The sequence below is a fragment of the Polypterus senegalus genome, chromosome 1 (genome assembly GCF_016835505.1).
Source record: "Polypterus senegalus isolate Bchr_013 chromosome 1, ASM1683550v1, whole genome shotgun sequence".
Taxonomy (NCBI): domain Eukaryota; kingdom Metazoa; phylum Chordata; class Cladistia; order Polypteriformes; family Polypteridae; genus Polypterus; species Polypterus senegalus.
This window is the reverse complement of record NC_053154.1, coordinates 308,905,789-308,930,880: the sequence shown is the minus strand read 5'-3', so window position 1 is coordinate 308,930,880 and position 25,092 is coordinate 308,905,789. Positions and strand designations below refer to the sequence as shown.

The 25,092-nt window shown below is 40.6% G+C and overlaps 1 protein-coding gene across 2 annotated transcripts in view; it reads left to right on the top strand.

Moving 5' to 3' along the window:
• The window catches only part of LOC120514762 (mucin-5AC-like), a 70,764-nt gene that overhangs the window by 17,946 nt on the left and 27,726 nt on the right, over window positions 1–25,092 (top strand). The window contains exons 3-6 of one of the 2 annotated variants that reach the window (XM_039735309.1): window positions 814–951; window positions 1,065–1,203; window positions 22,295–22,751; window positions 22,947–23,243. In XM_039735309.1, coding sequence (XP_039591243.1) covers window positions 814–951; window positions 1,065–1,203; window positions 22,295–22,751; window positions 22,947–23,243 — 1,031 coding nt within the window. Of the gene's footprint in view, window positions 1–813; window positions 952–1,064; window positions 1,204–22,294; window positions 23,244–25,092 lie in introns of both variants that reach the window. The other variant, XM_039735302.1, reaches the window with a different exon arrangement.

Here is a 25,092-nt window from a genome sequence, read left to right as displayed (position 1 = left end):
GCATACTGGTGCAAAAATAGCTGTCATTGCCTCATCCAGGTGGATGCTACACATTAGTGGTAGTTAAAATGGATCCCCACTCACTGAAGCACTTTGAAAAGTGAGAAAAGCACTACAATAATGTAACAATTTATTATTATTATTCAAAGTCAAAGTGAACTTTATTGTCATCTCAACCATATACAAGTATACAGATAGACGAAATTGCGAAGCTCAGGGTCCACAGTGTAACAACATGACGTCCAAATAATAAATTAAAAATAGAATTATAATTTAAAATTTTAAAATTAAAACACAAATAAGACAAGACATTGTGCAAAGATAGGACAAAGAATTGGCAGCAATATTGATGTGTAAGATATGTAATATAATAAATAAATAATAGATATAGATAATACAGAGAAGATCAGTGTATGATGAGAGTTGTTTAAGACGTGTAAACAATGGCAGGTCAGAATGTTTCACAGCAGAAGGATATCAAGAGGGTCCAAATACTTAAAAGTCAGTATGAGATTTTCAGTTCTTTTCTATATGCACACTCATCTTTGCAGGACCGTGGTTTTCATGTATAAAAGTTCTGTTTTTAGAGGTGGTTAAGGCTGTGTGGAAGATCCCAGGGGGCAGCCTGGTGTTATTATTGTTGTTGTTATTATTATTGTGTTCTCTGCTAAAAATTATGAGAGCTACCTGTATTAGAAAACCAGAAAGAAAAACAATTCTAAAAAAAAACATAAATGCAATAAAGACAGTTTCTTTCTTTCTTTCTTTCTTTCTTTCTTTCTTTCTTCATTTATTTGTTTGTATTTTTAACAGAGAATACAGCTGCTGTTGGGTCAACAATTTATATGGATACCCTAGCTGGATGCTTTTAACTCACGTGGACCTGGGCGTCAGATCCGACACTAGAAATCCCAACAGATCTCCAGTCACAACACTCCCCCCAAAGCTAAGGTGTGGAATTAAACAAAATGTACATTTATCAATTCTTTCTTTCTTTCTTTGGCAGGAAGTTCATGGTAAAATTATCTATAATGTGTCTAACATGTATTTCTGATCATATGCAGGGTCCCACAAAACTGCCCCACCACCTACTCACTGCTGGCTCATGACCCTGATGGTGACCTCGTGAAATGCAGATATGGACAATCATACAATAGTGAGTGCTACACCTGTGCTCAACAAGCTGGCTTTGGACTAAATGAGGTAAGAGGGCTGAAGGAAGCTGGAAAATAAATACATGAATAAATAAATAAATTAAATAATTAATAAATAAACAAACAGAGAAGGAAACAAATAAATAAATATGACCCCCAGGGAGTGATAACTTCAGAAATAAACAAGATTCAGTGTGGGAAATGTACTTTGGAAAAGCCATTCTGCTTACAGTACCACCACAATGCCTAAACAGCATAATAACTAAAACAACAAGAAAATGTTTATTTAGCTAAACCTACAAAATATACTCCATATGGTAAGAAGTGCAGTGTCCTCCACTGAGATGGCTCTACTTACCATAGTTGACTCAGTACAGCAGGCTACAGATAGCAACATGTCGTCTGTCCTCATCCTGTTAGATCTCTTCTCTGCCTTTGACAGTTCTGAAATTAAATCTTTAAGTATTTCTCCAGTGTACAGTGACTTTTTTCAGAAATAAACATCCTTACATCCTTCACATCTTCTACAACTCTGTGATGGCCAGTGTGGTGTGCTGGGATAGTAATATCACATCAAGAGAGGCCCACCGAATCAACAAGCTAATTAAAAGGGCAGACTCTGAACCTCCTAGAGGTAGAAAAGCAGAAGAGAATGTAGACAAAACTAAGTGACATTATGAACAATGCTGCACATCCTCTCTGTGACACACCAGGGGCCTTATGTATAAATGGTGCGTATGCACAGAAATGTTGCGTAGTTACGTTTCCACGTTCAAATCGCGATGTATAAAACCTACACTTGGCATAAAGCCACACACATTTCCACGGTACCTCATGCCTTGTCGTACGCTAGTTCTCCACTCGGTTTTGCAGACTGGTGGCACCCAGCGTCAAAGTAGTGCTACTGTTCCTGTGTGGTTTATCTTTCTTTTCCTGACGCAGCTTTATAAATTCACTGAAATTAATCACATATTGTTTATTAGTGTAATGCATCTGATTGTAATTAACCTATAACAATATAATGGTCCAGGGAATAACCATAGTATTCCAAATACCAGAACCACTTTAGCGTTGTTACTCTCACTGCACCTTCTTCTTCTTTTTCTTCTTTCAGCTGCTCCCTTTAAGGGTTGCAACAGCGGATCATCTTTTTCCATATTACTCTCACTGCACCACTCGGAGTATTTATATCACTGTATCTGAGTGTGAATCACAGCAGCAGCTGATCGGATAGAGAATTATCGGTATACAGCTTCAAGGACACGCTGCCTCAGCCACGGCAAAACGTTTCAAAGCCTTTCCTGTACGGACCTCGCGGTTCAAAACAGTTTAATCCCAAGAACTCTAAACGCACTCAATCAATTGCTCCTTGTAGAACTGTTTGTACTTATAAGTACAATCACCTCACTGTAAACTTGAACTACAGTTATAATATTGCACAACCTGTGCCACTTTATAAAGCGCATGTTTACATATGATTACGGTATGATTTGTAAAATGAAATGCAGCAAAATATGTTGATTATATTATACAGATAAAACTTTAACTTCATTTAAATAATCTGTATTGTTAATAATTAAACATGTGAGGACACGGTGCCGCAGCGCTAGCAAGTTTACGTATTGTTCCTGCCTTGAGCTGTATATTCACTGAGGCTGGTGCGACACTGGAAGGAAAGATGGACAGAATAATTAAACACGTACTATGAAGATATTTCAATGTTCCTTAAAAGTTTTGAAGAATCGTTGTTATAAGCTTACAGATGGCTTAACGTCTATTACAGAGCTGGTTGTGTGGCGATTTGGTATTTAGGGAAAGAAAAGTAAGGGCAGGAATATGTTTGAAAGAGACAGTACCACTACAATAAAGTATTTCATCGAAGGTCGCGCATGGCGCAGTAGCATCTTGTGAGAGACATGAACAATCACTGCGCCATCGTGTTCCCATATTTAATAACATGCTTTCATTCCAATCATCATGAAAATAATATCACGCATACATCTCATTTTTTAATTATTCAGAGAGCTGTAATATCACGAATGTAATGGATTCTGTGTTCTGTCGGAGAAAGAGAAAGAACGGAAGCACGTAGTGATTCACACACATAGAGCACATAGAAGATCAAATACAAAACAAAGCATTTTTTGTCTGTACCCTAATAAGCTTTCATATGACACTTAGATGGTGGGCTACAACTCGCCTTTTCACGGCGACTTTCATATGTGACTTCTTTTTTATTTTGGCACTGTGCGACTTTGTGAACTTGAGTTTTCGAATTTCTCTGACACGCTATGTCACTGGATCAACTTCCTTTCGTTGATTATACCACTGTTTAAATCAACAAATAGTATGTTTTTCCTTTTGCCTCCACTTGGTATTCGCTGAAATTCTTATATTTTCCACGTGCTTTTCCCATTGTCTTTTCACAGAACGCTGAGCTTAAGGGCTATTTATATTGATTTGCATATTCAAATTCTGGGAGGAGTTGGGGCGGGACAGCAGGCGCGTGCACGTGCGTTACTTTTCACGCTGACCGGGATTTATGTAGCGGAAGAACGTGGAAGTTGGAGTAGGCACAGATTCCTGCATCTGGATTTTTCTGTGCGTAAGCATATTTCGGCTTTTGTGCTTATGTCATGTTATAGTGCGAATTCTATGCACAGCGTTATGCATGAGGCCCCAGAACTGATAACTTCCAGCCAATGAATCATCCAGTAGCAGTATTTCAAGAGACACAGCTGGGGGTCCTTTATACCAGCAGCAAAACACCTTTCAAATCTCACAGCTTGGATTGCTGCTGTCATAATCGGTTTGAGTTTCATGGTTTGTTTCAATTACGACAGTATTTGCAGGACTTGTGTTGAAGAGACATTTGGCATCTGTCAAGCGTTGTAAGTATACAACCGGTTTCATCGATAACTTTACATCCAGCTTTTGAGAGTTTAAACATTCATAAACATCAAATTGTCCACTACTGAAATCGTCACCTGTCAATCTAAGATGTTTAAGAGACATTGGCGGTTGTCAAAAGGTGTAAAATATTTGGCCATTTCGATACACTTGAAAGCGACAACCGAACAATTCAGCGGCAGCCATCAACTCACATGCAGATGCATAGGTGAAGGGCTTAAGCATTTCACTCTTCTAGTGCTCCTGTGTAATCTAATTATCTCCTGTACCGTCATCAGTCCACACCTTGAACCTGTCCCAGTCATTCAATACATAAGACACAATGTTCCTCCGGATATCAAGAGTGAGCCTGATATGGCCGTGCAATATGTAACATAAATGAAGAAAGTTCAACATGGCGGACGTTGTCGACTGTTATCGACCGTTATGACCGTTACGTGTAGAATTTCGAAATGAAACCTGCTTAACTTTTGTAAGTAAGCTGTAAGGAATAAGCCTGCCAAATTTCAGCCTTCTACCTACACGGGAAGTTGGAGAATTAGTGATGAGTGAGTGAGTGAGTCAGTCAGTGAGTCAGTCAGTCAGTGAGTAAGTGAGGGCTTTGCCTTTTATTAATATAGAAGATAACTGAGACTGGGAGAGCCAAGTTAGAAGTTTTCTTTCTTTTTCATTTTGTTGCTTTTTAGTCATTCTGGTGTGTGTTCTAACCATATTCTGTGTACATACTGTACATATATATATATATATATACTAGCAGAATACCCGCGCTTCGCAGCGGAGAAGTAGTGTTTTAAAGAAGGTACGAAAAAGAAAAGGAAAAATTTAAAATAACGTAACATGATTGTTAATGTAATTGTTTTGTCATTGATATGAGTGTTGTTCTCATATCTATCTATCTATCTATCTATCTATCTATCTATCTATCTATCTATCTATCTATCTATCTATCTATCTATCTATATATATATATATATATATATATATATATATATATATATAGCAAAATACCAGCTTGGCAGCGGAGAAGTAGTGTGTTAAAGAAGGAAAGAGAAAGAAAAGGAAACATTTTGAAAATAACCTAACATGATTGTCAATGTAATTGTTTTGTCACTGTTATGAGTGTCGCTGTGATATATATATATATAGCAAAATACCCGCGCTTCGCAGCGATGTCATGTGTTAAAGAAGTTATGAAAAAGAAAAGGAAACATTTTAAAAATAATGTAACATGATTGTCAAAGTAATTGTTTTGTGTATTTGGTGGCAGCGTCATGAAGTTGTTTTCGGTAGCTGCATCAGAAAATGTACCACGTCTGACACGCCTCCTTTTACTGTTTTCTCACAGCTTGGATTGCTGCTGTCATATATATATACACACACACATACACACACACACATACACACATACATACATATATATATAATATACATATATATATACACATACATATCTTCATATCTACATATCTATATACATATCTACACACACAAATTATATATATGTGTGTATGTATGTATGTATGTATGTATGTATGTATGTGTATGTATGTATGTATGTATGTGTGTGTGTATATATATATATAATCTAGATAGGGGTGTGTGTGTATATATATATATATATACATATACATACATATATATACACATACATATACTTGTGTGTATGTTTGTATGTGTCTATATGTGTGTGTATAGCTTTGGTCACTGAGTGCAAGGGAAAAATAATGAAATATAGTCTATAAGTTATTAAACAGTAAAACATTAACGTTTTAAGAAGTACAGGTACATTGAGCACTACTGGAGTGGTTGCAGGTAAACTACATTTTAAAGACTGTGTAACAAAACAGGTAAGTAACTAACAGCAGCTAAAATGTATATGGATCATCTCTCGTAGTAGATCCCTTTTGAAAGGCTACCGACGGCTGTGGTATAGAAATTACATTTTCTATGTGAGCGTTCAAATTTATGCCTCTGGTAATGTGCCTTACCGGCAATTAAAGAAAATTATTTTGTGTCCTCTGCACTGTTAAGAGAAAGGCTTTGGTTTGGGATAAAAGGAAAAAGGTGTAAAGAAAGGAAAGTTGCCTTTTTCTTTTATATAGTATAGAGATGTGTTAAGCTGGCGTTATGATCGCTTTTGGGGACAGTCGCGGTGGGTCTTGTGTAGACTGGTGAGACGTCCCGCCATTAATCGGCTGTGATGGCACTGTAGAGTCCTCCACTCGTATCGCGTGTGTTCATAATCCGAGCTGAGGACCTGATAATGTCATATCGTGCAAAGAAAGTGTGAATCAGCCTTAATATTATTTTGCCGTGGTGTAGAAAAGGGGTCCGTGTTTGCACTTGTCTGGGCTATAGCTCAGGGGGAGGGTGAAAAAAATTAAAAGTGCTCACTTTGACTTAAGGCAGAAGCGCAGTCAGCGTCTCAAAGGCCGGCACAGCTATGCAGCGCGCTGGCTGCTCGACTTTTGCTGGGCAGGAGACCCCTTTTGTACACACGTTCATGATATCAAAAGTCTCAGCGCTCTTTGGAGGTAATTCATATATTATATATATAGCAAAATACCAGCGCTCGCAGCGAGAAGTAGTGTGTTAAAGTAATGAAAAGAAAAGGAAACATTTTAATAATAGCGTAACATGATTGACATTGTCATGAGTGTTGCTATCATATATATTCCTGCCTAAATAAGTCACCCTCGCTCTTACTTTTTACCGTTCATTTAATCATGGCTAGTGGCGGAAAAATTATAAAATGGAAGGAGGATGGCTTTACCAAAACAATTATTGATGGCGAATCGATTATTCATAAAGCTTGAATTGGTGATCTGTTTTTCTGTGTTAACCTCATATTTTTCATACTTCTTCTCAAACTAAGGTGGTGCGAGGGTAAAATGAATCGGGATAAGCTGATCAATGTAATGGTGTACCAGGAAATCATGCATTGACAAAAGCTCCCCTTTGCTTGTAATGCAAAGTGTGATTAAATGCATTATTTTTAAGCAGTTATGGAGCACATGCATGAAGCTTCTCAGCTGTGCTTGTGCTAAGAAAAGGAAAGATTTTAAAAATAGCGTAACACGATTGTCAATGTGACCTTTTGTAAGTAGTGCCTAGAGGATTCAGTGTGTTGAAACAGCGTGTGTATTAACTTGTGGATTTTTCTGTGAGTATTTGGTGGCAGTGTGGCGAAGTTGCTTGGATGGCGGCGTTAGCCTGAGCTCAGCTCAGAGCGAAATGAGGTGGGAGGGGAGATGATGGCGTGACTCCCCCACCCGCCTTAACTGTCAATCCCCCACAAACACAGTCTCTCGGAATTTGCATAAGCACACCCTTCACCTACAATTTTAACTTAGTTACAAAGTGATCAAAACTCTCGTTTATATCCTGCGTCCTATCATTAAACTTGTATCCCGCATTACCTGTGGGCATGTGAAACGCCAGCGGTAGCCTGTCTATGAACTTAATTTAAAGTTTAGGTTTACACCTTTCTTTCCGAGGTAGCAGCACTCATGAATATGGTAGTATATGCCACTCGCTCGCTTCTTATTGTTTCGCTGCCTTCTCAATTATATAATGCATGTTTTCTTAAGCGCTTTTGGAGGTCTTCCTGGTTTTCACGCACTGCGTTGACAGTCAGTTCGCGTGATTACATGGGAGGCGTGATGATGTCACACGAAACTCCATACGTCTTTGCAGCTCTACTCCATTACAGTTAATGGAGAAAAATACCTTCCGTTATGACCATTAGGTGTAGAATTTCGAAATGAAACCTTGCCCAACTTTTGTAAGTAAGCTGTAAGGAATGAGCCTGCCAAATTTCAGCCTTCTACCTACACGGGAAGTTGGAGAATTAGTGATGAGTCAGTGAGTGAGTGAGTGAGTGAGTGAGTGAGTGAGTGAGGGCTTTGCCTTTTACTAGTATATATATATATATATATATATATATTGTAATAAGTGGAGACCAGAGACGTGGAAAGGTTTGGGGCAGCCACCCGTTTATTACGGTTTCCCGGCTGCAAAAGTCTTTGAGGCATTGTTAACAGTTGTTTACACAACAGAGTCCAAAACAGAACTGCCTGCCTAAGCAAAGGCAGTGAGCTTTATAGCACAGAGGGCGGAAATGATGTCGTCCTCTGGGCGGAACTGAAGTGACATCATCCTTGGGGCGGAACCGGAAGTGACCTCATTCTTGGGGCGGAACCGAAGTGATGTGTCCTTCCTGGAAATGGCGGCTCCTGGTGGGATTTCCGGGTAAGACCTGCAGAGAACTCAGAAAGAGCGTCATGCACCCGCCCCTGGGCAGATGTATAAACAGTATTTCCTAAGCCCTTCAGCTGCTTCCCATGCACGCGCAGTGTGACAAGACTCCCCTCAGCCCAGACCCGTGGTCGGGCGACCTGCACCGAGAGTCGTGGGCCGGGAGAGGGCATCGGCGTTGGCATGAAGAGACCCCTGTCGATGAGCGTATACTTGTACTGCTGCAGGTCAAGAAACCACCTCGCGTGACCCGTGGATTCGACTCCTGTGAAGGGCCATCCACTTCAGAGGTGCATGATCCGTCACCAGAGTGAACACGCGACCCAAGAGGTAGTACCGCAGCTGAGTTACCGCCCATTTGATCGCCAGAGCCTCTTTCTCCACCGCCGCGTACCTGGTCTCCCTGTCCAACAGTTTCCGGCTCAGGTACATAACGGGGTGTTCAACACCGTCGGCGCTTTGGCTCAACACGGCACCCAAGCCTGTGTCCGGCGTCCGTCTGGAGGATAAAAGGGAGAGAAGTTAGGGGAGATCAAGATAGGTGCTGAAGTCAGAGCCCTTTTAAGTCACTGAATGCAGCCCCGCTTTATCAGACCATACCACCGTATTAGGAGCTCTTTTCTTTGTCAAGTCGGTCAAGGGCGCTCTCGGAGAAGCGAGGCACAAACCGGCGGTAGTACCCGCCAAACCGAGAAAGGATTGGACTTGCCGCTTGTTTTGCGGACGGGCCAGGCCATTATGGCTTGCAACTTGGAACACTGTGGCCTCACAGTACCCCGGCCCACTAGGTAGCCCAAATATTTGGCTTCTCTCAATCCAAAGAAACATTTCTTGGGGTTGATCGAGCCCGCCTCTCCCAATGTCCGTAATACTGCTGTGACCTGCTGTATGTGTTCCTTCCAGGTGCTGGAATAGATGACAACGTCATCCAGATAGGCAGCACAGAGCGAGTTATGGGGCCGAGCACTTTGTCCACCAGACGCTGAAAAGTCGCAGGCGCCCCGTGTAACCCGAATGGAAGGACACGATACTGCCAGTGTCCGCTAGGAGTGCTAAACGCGGTTTTTTCCTTCGGACTCCGTTAAAGGAACCTGCCAGTACCCCTTTGTCATGTCAAGTGTAGTCAAGAATTTGGCTGGTCCCAGTCTCGAGGAGGTCATCCCGCGAGGCATGGGATAAGCATCAAATCGGAAACTTGGTTGAGCCGGCGGAAGTCATTGCAAAACCTCCAACTGCCGTCAGGCTTAGCAATCAAGGCGATGGGACTGGACCAGGGACTACTACTTTCCTCGATCACTCCTAGTGCCAGCATTCGCTTGATTTCCAGTTCCACTTCTACTTTCTTTGCCTCCGGAGTCTGTAGGGTCGCTCACGGACGATCACCCCGGTCAGTCAATATGTCGTGCGCAATCAGAGAGGTCCGACCTGGGTTCACTTACCACCTCTGGGACGAGCGGATAGCTGCTTGAGCTCTGTCTCTGTCTGGGAGATAGCTGTTCGCGAAATTAAGGGAACTTACTTCCGAAGAGAGCAGGGCTGTCCGGAGGAGGGATCGGGATCCCTCTCCTTCCACGGTTTCAGCAGGTTTACATGATATATTCGCTCAGCTGGTCGGCGATTGGGCTGTTTCACCAAATAGTCGACCAATCCCTTCCTCTCCTTAATTTCGTAGGGGCCTAGCCAATGTGCGAGCAGTTTAGAGTGTGAAGTAGGAACCAATACCATGACGCGATCCCCGGTTGGAACTCCGGAGAGTCGTACGGTCATACAGGCGGGCCTGTGCTGATTGTGCCTCCTCTATATGACTTTTTAGAATCGGTCTTATTGCATCAAATCTATCGCGCAATTGGGCGATATATCCAAAATATTAGTGGAGGGCTGTGCCTCCCCTTCCCAGCCCTCTTTTAAAATATCTAATAAGCCCCGGGGCTGTCTTCCGTATAATAATTCAAAGGGAGAGAACCCCGTAGAGGCTTGAGGAACTTCCGTAGGCAAAGAGGACAAGGGGAGGAGTTGGTCCCAATTCCTCCCATCCTTGCTGACTACCTTACGTAGCCTTTGCTTGAGAGTTTGATTAAATCTCTCCACTAGCCATCGGTTTGAGGATGATACACGAGGTTTTAAATGCTTTATTTTCAGTAACTTGGCAGTCTCCTTGAGCGTTTCCGAGGTAAAGGCGTTCCTTGGTCCGTCAGGACTTCTCTAGGAATGCCTACTGCTAAAAGACTCCTACTAGTTCCGTGCAATATTTTTGTGGTAGCCGAGCGCCAGGAACGGCTTCAGGGAATCGGGTAGCATAATCCACGAGGACGAGTATATATTTATATCCTCGGGCTGAGGGTTCTAGGGGTCCTACTATGTCAACCCCAATCCTATCAAAGGGAACGTCAATAAGGGGAAGGGGAACCAGAGGAGCACGGTACCTCCTAGGAATTTGCCGCGGTTGACATTCCGGACAGGAAATGCAAAAGCGGCGAACCTCCTCGTTAATCACCGGCCAGAAAAAACAGAGCTTAATTCGCTCTAATGTTTTATCGGAGCCGAGATGGCCTCCAAGAAGGTGGGAGTGTGCTAACTTCGCAAACCTGCCGCCGGTAGGTCTGCGGGATTAGCAACAACTTCCGGACCTTCCCCTCATGTTCAGCGACCCGATACAACAAATCATTATCAACGACAAAGTGAGGTCCCTGTGGCATGGGCAAATGCGTGCGTTGGCCGTTAACGAGAACCACTGCATTCTTTATGTGTTTCAGAGAGTCGTCATTCCACTGTTCTCTCTTGAAAGAAGCGGCGTCGCTCTAAACTGAAAGTGCAACTCAGAGAGCGGGTCGGTCTGACCTCAAGGCGGAGAGATTCCTCCCTCGCTGCGGGCGCTAGTGGATGGCGTAGTAGCCAGCGACGGTCCGGGAGTGTCTTCGTCATTCTCTTGGCCTACCGCCCCGCTCCCTGTCGGCTGATTACACGGTGTGGAAGCAGCTTGAGATGAATCGTTGTCATCTATAACGAGGCCATAAGTTTTTCGGGGAATGCTTTCTAAACTACCGCCGTTACTATCAGACCAGTCTCGCCCGAGGATTACGGAAAGCGGAGGATCCGGATGCACCGCCACGGTAAGCTGCGAAGGGTTCCTCCGAGACATACGTAACACCGGGCGGTATTGTATGCGCGGATATCTCCGTGTATACATTTTAGACTGGTCTTCTTTTAATCCACTGTTGCGGTAGAATAAAGCGGCGAGCAACGACAGACCGCTTACTGCCGGAATCAAACAGCGCTGTTATCTTATGTCCATTAATAAGAAGCTCCCCGTATGTTTATCCGCCAGGGATTGCTAAGGGCACACAAACAACCCGCCATTGTCCCCTACGGTCCGCCTTGTTCCCGACAGGTCGCAAGCCAGGCGGCCCGGCGACTTGAACAGCTCTGGAATGCGTGGAAGGGACTGCTTTAGTGGACATAGCTCCCGGGTAGTCCACAGAGCGGCTGTTCTGCCCTCCCAGGTTTCACAGCCGGCCTCTGGGTTTGCAAGAGCTGCAGCAGCTCGTCCATAGAATGGAATTCGCCCCAGGCCGGCTGGGCAAATTCCTGGGGTAGTCTTTTAGCAGCAGAAAACAGGCCACTTGCTGCACTATTTGTAAGGGGTTAACTCAATGGCGTAGCCACTCACCCACCTGTTGCCAGAGAGCCATAGCCTGCTCTGACAGCCCTTTGCTTGGGTTAAACTCCCAGTTTATGATTTCTTCACCTGCCGGCCTGGGGACAACCCATCGCTTAACTGGGACCTTGGTCCCGATGGGCAGCTCGGCTTTCCTGCCAAGGAGAGCATACTGAGCCACTCGTGTGTGTTCCCCAGAAGCCAGCCCACGCCTGTGGGTCCCTCTACCTTCTCCACGAGATGGGTGGTCCCCACCGGTTATGCTCATGGAGCAGAGCCTGCACAGCGTCCTTCCTGACCCTCTGGCGCACTCCCGCCCAAACTCGGCCCGGTACTCACCCACCTGGTTCCTGATAGTTCGTGTCCGGGTTCATCGGGGACACCATCCTGCCGACTACGCCACTGTAATAAGTGGAGACCAGAGGCGTGGAAAGGTTTGGGGTAGCCACCCGCTTATTACGGTTTCCGGCTGCAAAAGTCTTTGAGGCATTGTTAACAGTTGTTTACACAACAGAGTCCAAAACAGAACTGCCTGCCTAAGCAAAGGCAGTGAGCTTTATAGCACAGAGGGCGAAATGATGTAGTCCTCTGGGCGGAACTGGAAGTGACATCATCCTTGGGGCGGAACCGAAGTGACCTCATTCTTGGGGCGGAACCGAAGTGATGTGTCCTTCCTGGAAATGGCGGCTCCTGGTGGGATTTCCGGGTAAGACCTGCAGAGAACTCAGAAAGAGCGTCAGTGCACCCGCCCCTGGGCAGATGTATAAACAGTATTTACTAAGCCCTTCAGCTGCTTCCCATGCACACGTGTGTGACAATATATATATATATATATATATATATATATATATATATATATATATATATATATATATAAAATATATATGTATTTTAAAATTTTTGTAATATACAGTGTAAGAGCCATTTTCCTAGTTCTATAAAATGTATGAATATATTTATTAGATGATATTGCATAGAATATGGGAGGTTCCTATAACCCCCATGAATAGAATTGAGTTGGTATTTTCCTGTCATTTCTTAACAGTTATGAGTTAACAATGTTCTCTAGTTAGTGTTTAGCCTCGCCTTGTGTAAGGTACAGAGACATACGGTTTTTTAACCGTGTTCTTGTTTGTGCTCGTGTTTGTGCTTATGCACGTGACCGTGCATAGGTGCATGTCTATGTGCCAACGGCCTACAGGCCTTTTGAGTGTGAAGTAACATGTAAAATAAAATATTTAAGAATTGAACCGTATGCTTAAGTCATACAGAAGAAGAAATTAAGAACCTTTAAGTATAGAAAGAAAGAACGTTTAAGTACAGAAATAACCAAAGCTTTTCAAGAAAAGCTAAGTTTATAGAAGATACATTTTTTCTTTTTTTTTGCCCTTATTCTATGTGTGTAACTATTTTTCTTTTTTTTTCTTGTGTAAATTATTTGCTTTTAACTTTCACTAAATATTTTTAAAATGAACTTTTGGACTGAGAGATTTCTTTGACACGCGTTTTACCCTGACTTCGCCTTATACATCGGCGGCTACACTAAAGTTAAAAAACCAGCCTGAAGTTTTGAAACCTGCTTAAGATCTGAACCAGGCTAGGACTGAAAGTTTAAAATTACCTTGGATCATAAAAGAAATCAAGCCTGCATTTTCATCGCCATGGCATCCAAGTCCGTGAGCCAGAGAACATTTTGAACCCCCATTGAAAGTATCAGTGGTGTGAGCGGAAGTCACAACGATCATGATGTTCCAATGGAGGATCATTCTGTTGATGACCTAAAGCTGTCCAATTCATTAACAACTAAACTTCAATCAGAAATGGACTACAAATACAAACAATTATCTAATGTGATGAAGACTGTGAAGGATTTAAAAAAAAACGAATTTAACTGTGAAACTATACAATTGATCATCAAGAACTCGTTCTTTGATCTGAAAATAGAATACAAAAGATTAAGTGACAAACTCTTATCCATCCAGAACAACGAAGATACACGGAAAATGTTACAAAAGGACTTTGATGCTAAAATGGACATTTTTCGCACATTTTCGGAAAATACGATGGAATGGGGTTTTGAAGTACGTCAAAATATAAGCTTCAACCAGCAGCCTTTTCGGCTAACCAATTCAGGGATTACAGAACGACAAATGACTTTCCTGACGTCTCTCCAGAAGATAGTATCTCACAGGTTTCCATTCAAAGTAAAAGTCATATAAGTTCGGCGGTAAATTCAGCCAAAGCCTCTCAAATCTCCGCAAAATCTAAATGTAGTACAAGTTCAGCCGGGACTTCTATTAGCGCCATCAGATCTCAAGAGGCAGCACACGCCGTGCTGTTGGCTAAAGCAGAGAAACAAAGAAAGCAGCAGGCTCTAGATATGGAAGAAATGCAGTTAAAAGCTAAAAGAGAAGCTGAAGAAGCTCGATTGAAAAGTAAAAGAGATCAATTGGAATTGAAGGCAGCTATTGCAGAATCCGAGGCAAAATTAAAAGCACTTAAAGGGCGCAATCGCAGTCCAAATAGAGTGAGTCAGAAACCAGATGTGAAATTTGAAAGGTCGTCAGATGCGAACAATTACAACTTTACAAATATGAATGAAAGTAAAAATAAACCCCAGCAACTGTTTTATCAGCAACAAAATGAAGCGCTTCTTCAACAATTGCATCCAATTGCGCCTAATGTACCCCACAAAAAGATCCCAGTATTCGAAGGCGATCCATTGACTTATATAAACTTTATAAGAGCATTTGATTCAATCATCGACCAAGATGTGAGTGATCCTGGTAGCAAACTACAGTATTTGGTACAATTCACCAAAGGCGAACCTAGAAACATTGCTCTGAATAACGCATACTTACCACCAGAAGAAGGATATAGAAATACCAGAAGAATATTAGAAAAATCTTATGGAAACCACGTTCATATAGGAGATTCTTACATGAAGAAAGTAAGGAAGTGGCCACAATTGAAATCAGGAGATATTGATAGCTTAAAGACATACACGCTCTTCATTGGTAATTGTAAAAGTGTTATGTCGGGTTTAAAGGACGGACACGAATTCGAAAACAATTTAAATATCCGCATTATGTCATCGAAGCTACCCGAAGAACTACGAGAGCTCTGGCAAAATAAAGCAACAGAGGTTGAAAGCAAAGAAAGAAGAAGACCAGGTCTCGCTGACTTATATAGTTTCTTAGAAGATCGACTCATAGCTTCCCTGGATCCAATGTATGGTGCTTCCTATTCAAGCTATACCTTCAAAAGGGAGAAAGAAAAGTTTGATTACGAAAAATATCCCACGAAAGGCAGAATGAGAAAGGACAACTTTGTCTCAAATGTTGCTGCTACTGTTGAAAAAGAAAAAAAAAGGAGACAACTGAGCGTATACACGGTCAGCACTGTTTTTTCTGTGACAAAAAGCACGATCTTAATGACTGCAACGCAATTCAGAAATTAACTTATGAAGGTAAAATTGACTTTTTAAAATCCAACGGCTTATGCTTTAAATGTCTAAAACAAGGACATCTTAGCAAAAATTGTGAAGAAAAAATTTTATGTAGAATATCCTCTCATTTTCATCCAGCTATTTTACATATACGAAAGAAAAGGGCTCTGATGATAAAGCCAAATCCATTAAAGAAGAGAGCTCTAAATCGAAACAGAAAAGCGCTTCTTCTACGAATGCGTCCATAACAACGAAAGAGTTTTGTATGGCAACCGGGGCCGGAAATAGTGTCATACCTGCGGTCCCAGTTAAAGTCAAATCCAAAGGGAATGAAAAATATATTGAAACATATGCTCTAATAGACCCATGTAGCTCAGCCATATTTTGCACAGAGAGCTTAAGAGAACAATTAAACCTCTCAGGAAGAAAATCGCATCTGTATCTTAACACTTTAGACAATCTAGAAAAACCATAAAAAAGGTAAAATCTTAACAGAGTTACAAGTCTGTGGGTTAGAAGAAAACACGTTTTATGACTTACCAGAGGTACGTACAGCAACTGTTATACCTGGAAATAAAGATAAAATTCCTACTCAAGAAGATATTACGAAATGGCCTTACCTTAAAGATGTACACCTACCCCAAATAAACGCAGAAGTAGGTTTAAGAATAGGTACAGACTCTCGTAAACTCTTGGAGCCATGGGAAATCATACATAGCGAAGGAGATGGACCTTATGCAACGAGAACAGTTCTAGGATGGACTGTTACTTGCTATACAAAGGAGTCAGACTACTAAAGTGAAAAAAGTTGTTCAGTCAATTGCGTAACAACAAAGAAAGTAGAACAAATGTTACTCAAGCAATACAATATAGACTTTCCAGAACGCGACTGTGAAGAAAAAGAAGAAATGTCACAGGAAGACATTAAATTCATGCGCATAGCCTCAGATACTGCTAGTCTAGTGAACGGACACTATTGCATTAATCTACCTTTTAAAGATGAAACACTTATAGTGCCAAACAATCATTGTATTGCAAAACAACGTGCTATAGGACTTAAAAGGAAACTTACAAAGTACCTGACGTTTCATGGGGATTATAAAGCGTTCATGAAAGACATTTTAGACAAAAGATATGCCATAAAGGTACCCACTGAACAGCGGACCCTTGAAAAAGAAAAAATATGGTACATCCCTCATCATGGAGTGTATCATCCAAAGAAAAACAAAATAAGAGTGGTGTTTGACTGTACAGCCACTTATCAAGGTTTTTCTCCAAATGAACAGTTGCTGAAAGGACCTGATTTAACTAATTCACTCATTGGAGTTCTTACAAGATTCGGAGAGGAACCAATTGCTCTCATGGCAGACATTAAATCAACGTTCTATCAAGTAAAAGTACCAGAAAAAGAGATGGATCTTCTTCGTTTACTGTGGTGGCCCGAAGGTAATCTAAACAATGAACTTGAGGAATACAAAATGACAGTGCATCTTTTTGGTGCTACTTCGTCACCCAGTTGTGCCTCTTATGCCTTAAGAAGAACAGCAGAGGATGCAAGAGGCACAGCTCCAGAGGAAGCAGTTAACACTGTGTTAAATAATTTCTATGTTGATGACTGCTTAAAGTCAGTTACTACAGAAGAACAAACCATACAATTGGCCAAAGATCTTAAAGCCCTGTGCTTAAAGGGAGGATTTTATCTTACAAAATGGATAAGTAATAGCAGAGCAGTTTTGCTGTCAATCTCTGAAGAAGACAGGGCAATAGATCAAAAAGACTTGGACTTAAGCCATGATCTGTTACCAGTTGAAAGAGCCTTGGCAGACTGACAGTTTCATGTTCCAGGTAAAGCTGCAAGATAAGCCTGCTACAAGACGTGGCATTCTGTCAGTGGTCAGTTCAATATACGACCCACTTGGATTTTTACCGCCAGTCATATTGTCTGCCAAGCTTTTTCTAAGAGAACTGTGTAAAGAAAAATATGCTTGGGATCAAGAAGTGGAAGCTAAGTACGTTCGGCAATGGAAAAAATGGATGGACGATTTGCAGCTACTTGTAGATTTTAATGTAGACAGGTGCTTTATACAGCCTGGTTTTGGTCAAATAATGACCGCACAAATGCATCATTTTGGAGATGCTTCAGAAAACGGGTATGGCACTGTTTCCTACCTCCTTTTGACTAACAAAGAAAATGAGAGACATTGTTAATTTCTAATGGGGAAATCAAGAGTGGCACCACTAAAATCTGTCACTATACCAAGAATGGAACTTACAGCAGCAGTGGTTGCAGTCAAAATGGACAAAATGTTAAAATGAGAACTGCAGATTCCCCTGCAAGAGTCAATCTTTTGGATTGACAGCACCACAGTACTAAGGTACATCGCAAATGAAAGTGCATGCTACAAAACTTTTGTTGCCAACAGAATCGCAGTGATAAGAGAGCACACGCAACCCTCGCAATGGAGATACGTCGCATCTGCGCAAAATCCTGCGGATCAGGCATCAAGAGGTTTGACAATAGAAAGCTTCATTAAAAGTAAAACTTGGATACAAAGCCCGAATTTCCTACTACAGCCAGAACACGAATGGCCTAAGAGAACGGATGAGATGGACTTGTCTACTAGCGACGATCCGGAAATCAAAAGGTGTGTAGCAAATTATGCATGTGTAGAAGAAAAAATTAAACCGTTAAAAAGACTTATAGAGTACTACTCAGAATGGTACAAATTAAAGAAAACAGTAGCTTGGTTTCTTAAGTTTAAAGAAGTGCTAATGCGTTTGAAAGAAGAGAGAAAGGCAATTCAATATACAGTTAGCCAACCTGGACATAGCCCAGAAAGACAAAAGATGCTGATCACGAAACATATGAAGGAATACAAATCAACAATGAGACTAAAGCCACTGTCTCTAGATGACTTGTCTAAAGCAGAAGACAAACTTATTCGTCTCACTCAACTATAAGCTTACCCAGAAGAAGTTAAATCCTTGCACAAAAATCAACTTGTAAAGACAAGTAAAATAAACAAACTGGACCCAGTTCTGCAAGATGGAATATTGAGAGTTAGAAGAAGGCTCAGCAAATCAGCAATACCAGAAGAGGCAAAATCATTCAGAAGAATTCACATATTGCTACTATCATTATGCAACAAGTTCATAAAGAAATTGGACACTGTGGGTGTAATTACAAGATGCTACACCCTGAAACTCCTGGGTAAGGACAATGCCAATTGCAAAAGGGGCAGTCAGAAGAGTTTGTGTGCAGATCCAGACCAGCACACTGGACAGACTCGTGAACAAACTGTGCCTGCTCCAGGAAGCAACAATGATTAAAATGACTTGTTTTCTTTTTGCATGCCTAATTTTAAAGCTTTTAAATTTAGTGCTTGTGTTTATACATTAGAGTTTAAGCTTTAAAATTTCTTAAGTTTAGTAATTGTGTTTTTATAGTAGAAACTAAGTTTAAGCTTCGTAAGGTTTGTTTTAAGTTTGGTAAAGTAATGAAGGCTCTTATTAAGTAAAGTTAAGTAATTGATTTCTGCCCTAGCATAAACAATTAGGGGCCGGATGTGTAAGAGCCATTTTCCTAGTTTTATAAAATGTATGAATATTTATTAGATGATATTGCATAGAATATGGGAGGTTCCTATAAACCCCGTGAATAGAATTGAGTTGGTATTTTCCTGTCTTTTCTTAACAGTTATGAGTTATCAATGTTCTCCAGTTAGTGTTTAGCCTCGCCTTGTGTAAGGTACAGAGGCATATGGTTTTTTAACTGTAATCTTGTTTGTGCTCGCGTTTGTGCTTATGCAAGTGACCGTGCCTGGGCGCATGCCAGTGTGCCAACGGCCTACGGGCCTTTTGAGTGTGAAGTAACACGTAAAATAAAAGATTTGAGAATTGAACCGTATGTTTAAGGCATACAGAAGAAGAAATTAAGAACCTTTAAGTATAGAAAGAAAGAAGTAAGTACAGAAATAACAAAAGCTTTTCAAGAAAAGCTGTTTATAGAAGATACATTTTTTCTTTTTTTTGCCTTTATTCTATGTGTGTAAATATTTTTCTTTTTATTCTTGTGTGGATTATTTGCTTTTAACTTTCACTAAATATTTTTAAAACAAACTTTTGGACTGAGAGATTTCGTTGACACGCGTCTTACCCGTGCCTGACTTCGCCTTATACATCGACGGCTACATACAGTATATTCATTTATATATTTTTTATATAAAGTAAAAATTCAACTTTCTCCATCTATCTATCTATTATATAGTGCCTTTCATATCTATCTATCTGTCTATCTATCTATCTATCTATCTTATATATTGCCTTTCATATCTATCTATCTATCTATCTATCTATCTAATATTCATATGTGTGTGTGTATAAATAGCCAATAGGGAGCTACTGAGCCCCCAAAACTCCAACCCACTAACCCATTACAATCTTGGGTTAAAATAACGGATTTTCTTAAGTGAACACTACCAAATACACACAACCAATATATCACTGCTCCTTCTCTCGATACCACGATTTTTCTATGGTTGTCTTGCCGGCTCTAGATTTGGTGACCTGCTCTAATCCTAGCTACTAGAGCTACCACAGCATTTTCCGACCAGCCCCATTTGTACAAAAGAAGGATAATGAAACGATAAGCATAGGACCAAGCTGTGCCAGAATGACTTGAAGAGAAAAGAAGATGGAGGAAAGTTGAAAGTAATGATGTGACCTGCACAATCACCTGACCTTAACCTCCACTGAATTGATCTGGGATGAAGATTATATCATTATATTATTTGTAAAGACTTACCTGATATGAGTATATTATGAGGAAAATTCTACTTTAGAAATATTTATATATTTGTGTTTTGTGCAATTTCACTACGACTGCATTTAAAGTTATGATGGTTTCATGTATTGTGTGTTGTGCTGTTTAATTTTATTTACTTTGTTATGTGCAAGGATGCAACACTGAGGGAAATTTCTAGCAACCTGGCAATAAAGTTCGATTTCAAATGGATAAAAAAGTCAGGGCTTCACAGTCCATTAGCGCCAGTCATTTATGGGCACTTCTCCAGCAGCACTGGCGTGAATGTCCAAAACAGTCCTTTGGGTCTTCATTAGAAGACTCATTAGGAGTTTCACAGTTGTCATGAATGGAGGAATTACTCTGTTTATTTATTTTATTTTTTTTTACTTAGCATTTAGGTAGAACTCTTGAGCAGCAGTACAGTTGTTTCCTTGTAACAAGAGAAGTCAAGTCCCGGGTACTCCCTATGTGCACTCTTACAAATAAAGGTGCCAGAGTGATGCCATAGGGGAGCAATTTTTTTGGTCCCAAAAGACCAAAGCACATGAAAGTTCCAGAAAGAACCTTTATTTATTTAGATCCATAACAGACTCCATACAGTAAATAACTAGATTAAAACAAAAATAAAAAAGAAGAGATGGTAACAGATGTGCAGAATACCAATGGTTTTGGATTTTTAAAAGCACTCTCACTGCATACAATAACATGGGCTCAGTTCAGGCTTTCTTCATCTGTTAGTGTCCTGCTAGGTATAGCCTGTACCATGCATTAAAGATTTCAGGGGTTTTTTTGATGTGTCTGTTTGCTAAAGCACAAAGAAACCACTTTATATGCAAAGAACCCATCCCAGAATTAAAGGGTGCTTTGTCAAACCATAGTTTTGTGAGAAACTACACCACCCAGTAAAGAACCTTTATTTTCAAGATTGTGGAGATTTCATGTTCTCCTGTGTCCACCAGATGTTCCAGTTTTCTCTCACTGCCCAAGGACATATAAGTTAGGTGGGCCCAATGATAAATTGGCCTCTGATGTGTGTGTGTGTTTGTGTGTAGATTAATCTATCTATCTATCTATCTATCTATCAAAGCAGCTGGTGTGAATATTTCAACTTATTTACCATATTGACGTTTGTCTAGCATTGCTCCAGTATTTTCAAGTCCCCCCCCCACCCCCCCACTCTAGTCCACATGGGAATTTGTAAAATTCAGGATATTAACTGTAAATGCCAATTACTGACATGGGGATTCATAATGTGCATGTGCCTTTTTGATTGGGCTACATGACTACGTACATAGCTATGTTAAATGAAATTTAGAACTTAAAATTGCAATATTTCTCATAATTTTTAAAGATAGCATATATCAGCATGGGGTGTTTATGTAATTCTTAAGGTTCATATTTAATTTTTTAGTTTAATTATTTTGAAAGAAAAAAAAATTCCAGGACAGAAGTGTCCTTAACAAAGTGCTGCCTGAAGCGATCGCCTTGTCACCTCAGTGCTGGTCAAGCCTGACAGGTGTTGGTGGGGATACCTGACATGATATTTGGGGGGGTGGGACGATGACGAAATGACACCGCTAGAGCTGGGCCCGATCTGAGTGTCTGTGCATCATGAAAAGTGGTTGTCTGGTGTGATGCTCATTTTGTTTGAATATCGTATATCTGTGTATGATAAAAATTCTCAATTTAAGGTAGGTAAATCCTAAGTAATAGCATACTCAATTATTTTTTTATTACGTATTCCATATTAGCAGAATAAAGTTTTGGTGTTCAGCCAACACTGAAGCAACCCTCGATTATAACTGCATATGTCACACGCACTGACCAGACTGTTTGACATGTCAGTAAATTACTAAATATGGTGGGAACTTGAGTCAGGGGGTTTGCTGTGTAAGAGTGCAGATCTGTAATCTGGCCATCTGATAGTGAAGAATAGCATCCATTAGTCCTCAGCACCATGCCTGCTCTAGGTTTTGGTAAGCATGTTCTGAACACCAGACTTCTACAAACTGCACATTGTATGAAGCTTTATAAGTGAACTGTGTTCTTTGTTTTTAATTTTTCAGATTTCTTGCAAACTTTCTTACTATGGTTCACAAACTGGGGTGTACATGTTTGAACTTGTCATGGAAGATTTTCCACAGCGGCACATTCAGCTACAATACAGTGATGGCTCGTCAGTGGGCAAAGCCCCCCTTTACTTAGTCAGGAGACATAAAAAAAGTTTAAGAACATCTTCTTATGCAACAACCTCAAGCAACTGGGGGGGGTGGAATGGACAATTAACAACAGCAACTCCTTATACCTCAGCTCCATTCAACTGGGGGGGTTGGAATGGACAATCAACAACAGCAGCTCCTTATACAACAACTCCAGCCCCCTGGTGGTGGTTGTGGAATGGGGAACCCTCAATATCTGTTCCTTATACAACAGCTCCAAGCACCTGGTGGTGGCCAACAACTGTGCAAACAACAACAGCAGCTCCTTCCACATCAACTCCAAACAGCTGGTGGGGTTCAACAACTGTGGAAACAACAACAGCTCCTTATACAACAACTCCAGGCTTCTGGTGGTGGTGGTGGGGGTGGTGGAATGGACAACAGTCAATGGCAGTTCCTTATACAACAGCTCCAAGCAACTGGTGGTGGCCAACAACTGTGCAAGCAACAACAGCAGCACCTTCCACATCAACTCCAAACAGCTGGTGGGAGTCAACAACTGTCGAAACAACAACAGCAGCTCCTTCCACATCAACTCCAAACAGCTGGTGGGGTTCAACAACTGTGGAAACAACAACAACAGCTCCTTATACAACAACTCCAGGCTCCTGGTGGTGGTGGGGGTGGTGGAATGGACAACAGTCAATGGCAGTTCCTTATACAACAGCTTCAAGTCCCTATACAACTAAGCAAATTGGTTGGAGTTCTACCATCCAAACATCAACATACTTACTATACACACAACCTGCAAACCAAGACCCACTAAGTAAAATACCCGTCCAGTTCCTCGTGGAAGGTCAGTCAATTTTTCTTTTAATTTTTAATTTTATTTTATTAAAATCAAAAACATTCCATATACACAAGTCAAGTTTAACAAAACTTTAGCACAATAATAACAGTAAAAATATGGAAATAAATAAATGAATAAAACTAGATAGAATAGAAAAAGAGGGGAGAGGGTCCACTTCCTCACTTTAAATGCTTATTCTAAAATGTTATTGATCAGATCCTGGCAGGTTTTTAAAAAGTTTTGTACAGACCCTCTAAGTGAGACTTTGATTTTTCCCAATTTTAGATAATAGATAACATCAGTTACACACTGACTTAAAAGAGGTGAGTTAGGATTCTTCCAGTTCAGCAGGATAAGTCTACATGCCAATAGTGAAGTAAAGGCCATTACAGTTTGTATACTTTAAGACCTTCTGAAAGAACTCCAAACACAACTGTTAATGGGTTAGGAGGGATTGTGACCCCAAGGCTGTCTGAAAGGCATTTAAAATTTTGGTCCAGAATGATGTTAATTTGGTGCAGGCCCAAAACATGTGGCCCAGTGAGGCAGGAGCTTGATTACTGCATTTGTAGATGGCCAGGGAGGACAGAAAAAACATAAAAAAAACTCCAAACGGCTGGAGAAAAAAATAAAATCTGCAGGGGTTCCAAGGCCACGATACCACCCAGCCCCTTCTAGGCATTCTACCTAACATCAATGACCTCACAATCAGTCCTCATTGTATTCAGGGTTCTCATAGAAGAACTTGATGATGACGGTTATGTGGACTTCTAGCCTTTAATCCATCAATGTAGGGATGTTTTTTAAACGAAACCAAAAAACTCATCTTTTTAGAAAGAAATTTTTTTTCTTTTTATTTTATAGATTCTCTTCTTTATTACTTTATTTTTTACTCTATAGCACTTTGAGATTGCTAAAATATAAAGTGCAATGTAAATAAAATGAATTATTATTATTATTATTTATTACATCACAGTACTTTGATTAGGTGGTGGTGGCGCCACAGATACAAGCTTCTCTATCTTAAAATACTTCCTGCATTGGTCAGTCAATTTTTCTAGTTTCAGTTTATTTAATCGTTTGTGTAGTTCATCTAAACTTGAAAAGGAATGCATATTTTCAAACCAAAAGTATAATGGTTTTATTTTAGCATCATACATTCAAAAATGAGACCGAATGTAACACATACTGAGTATGTGGATATAGTGTCATGGTGAAATCCAAATGGACATAAAATCAAAGCTAATAAACTTGGAGGTGCTGTGCAATCAAACTGCGGGGCACCCAGCTCCATGGCATAACAGAGAGTAACATTTGAGTGGCAGTGATGATTATGTTGGATTTGGCTGACGTCTTTATCCAAGTCTACTATAACCGACTAACTAAAAAGGGCCCGAAACACAAAGTAGGATTATGAAAATAGGTCTCAAAACTAAAAGAAGATGTGGCTGTGAAACTCAAAAATCAGGCCTATGGCCTGCACCCACAAAAAGGCCAAATTTATAGATTCTGAAAAGGAAGATGAGTGCTAAAAATCTCTGGCCCAAGTGAGATGAAAGAATAATCTTTAGGATAAAGTTTATTAACAAACAAGAAAAAATGTATATCAAAGAAGGTACAAAACAAAAAATTGTCTTCTATGGGGTAACTCAAAAATGAACAACAAGCTCTTAGATCAATCCTCTGGAAGACAAAGTTCTATCTAAAAATGAAAAGAATTCTTCCGTGAATAGTAAGGACCTGCTTTCTCTCCATTTTGACCTCATAGTTTTGATTTGGTGTTGCTCTTTTGACATATTTTGGCTCTAAACATTGCCTGTTTTTCTTTTTTTTGGACCGTCCTTCTTCTTTCATA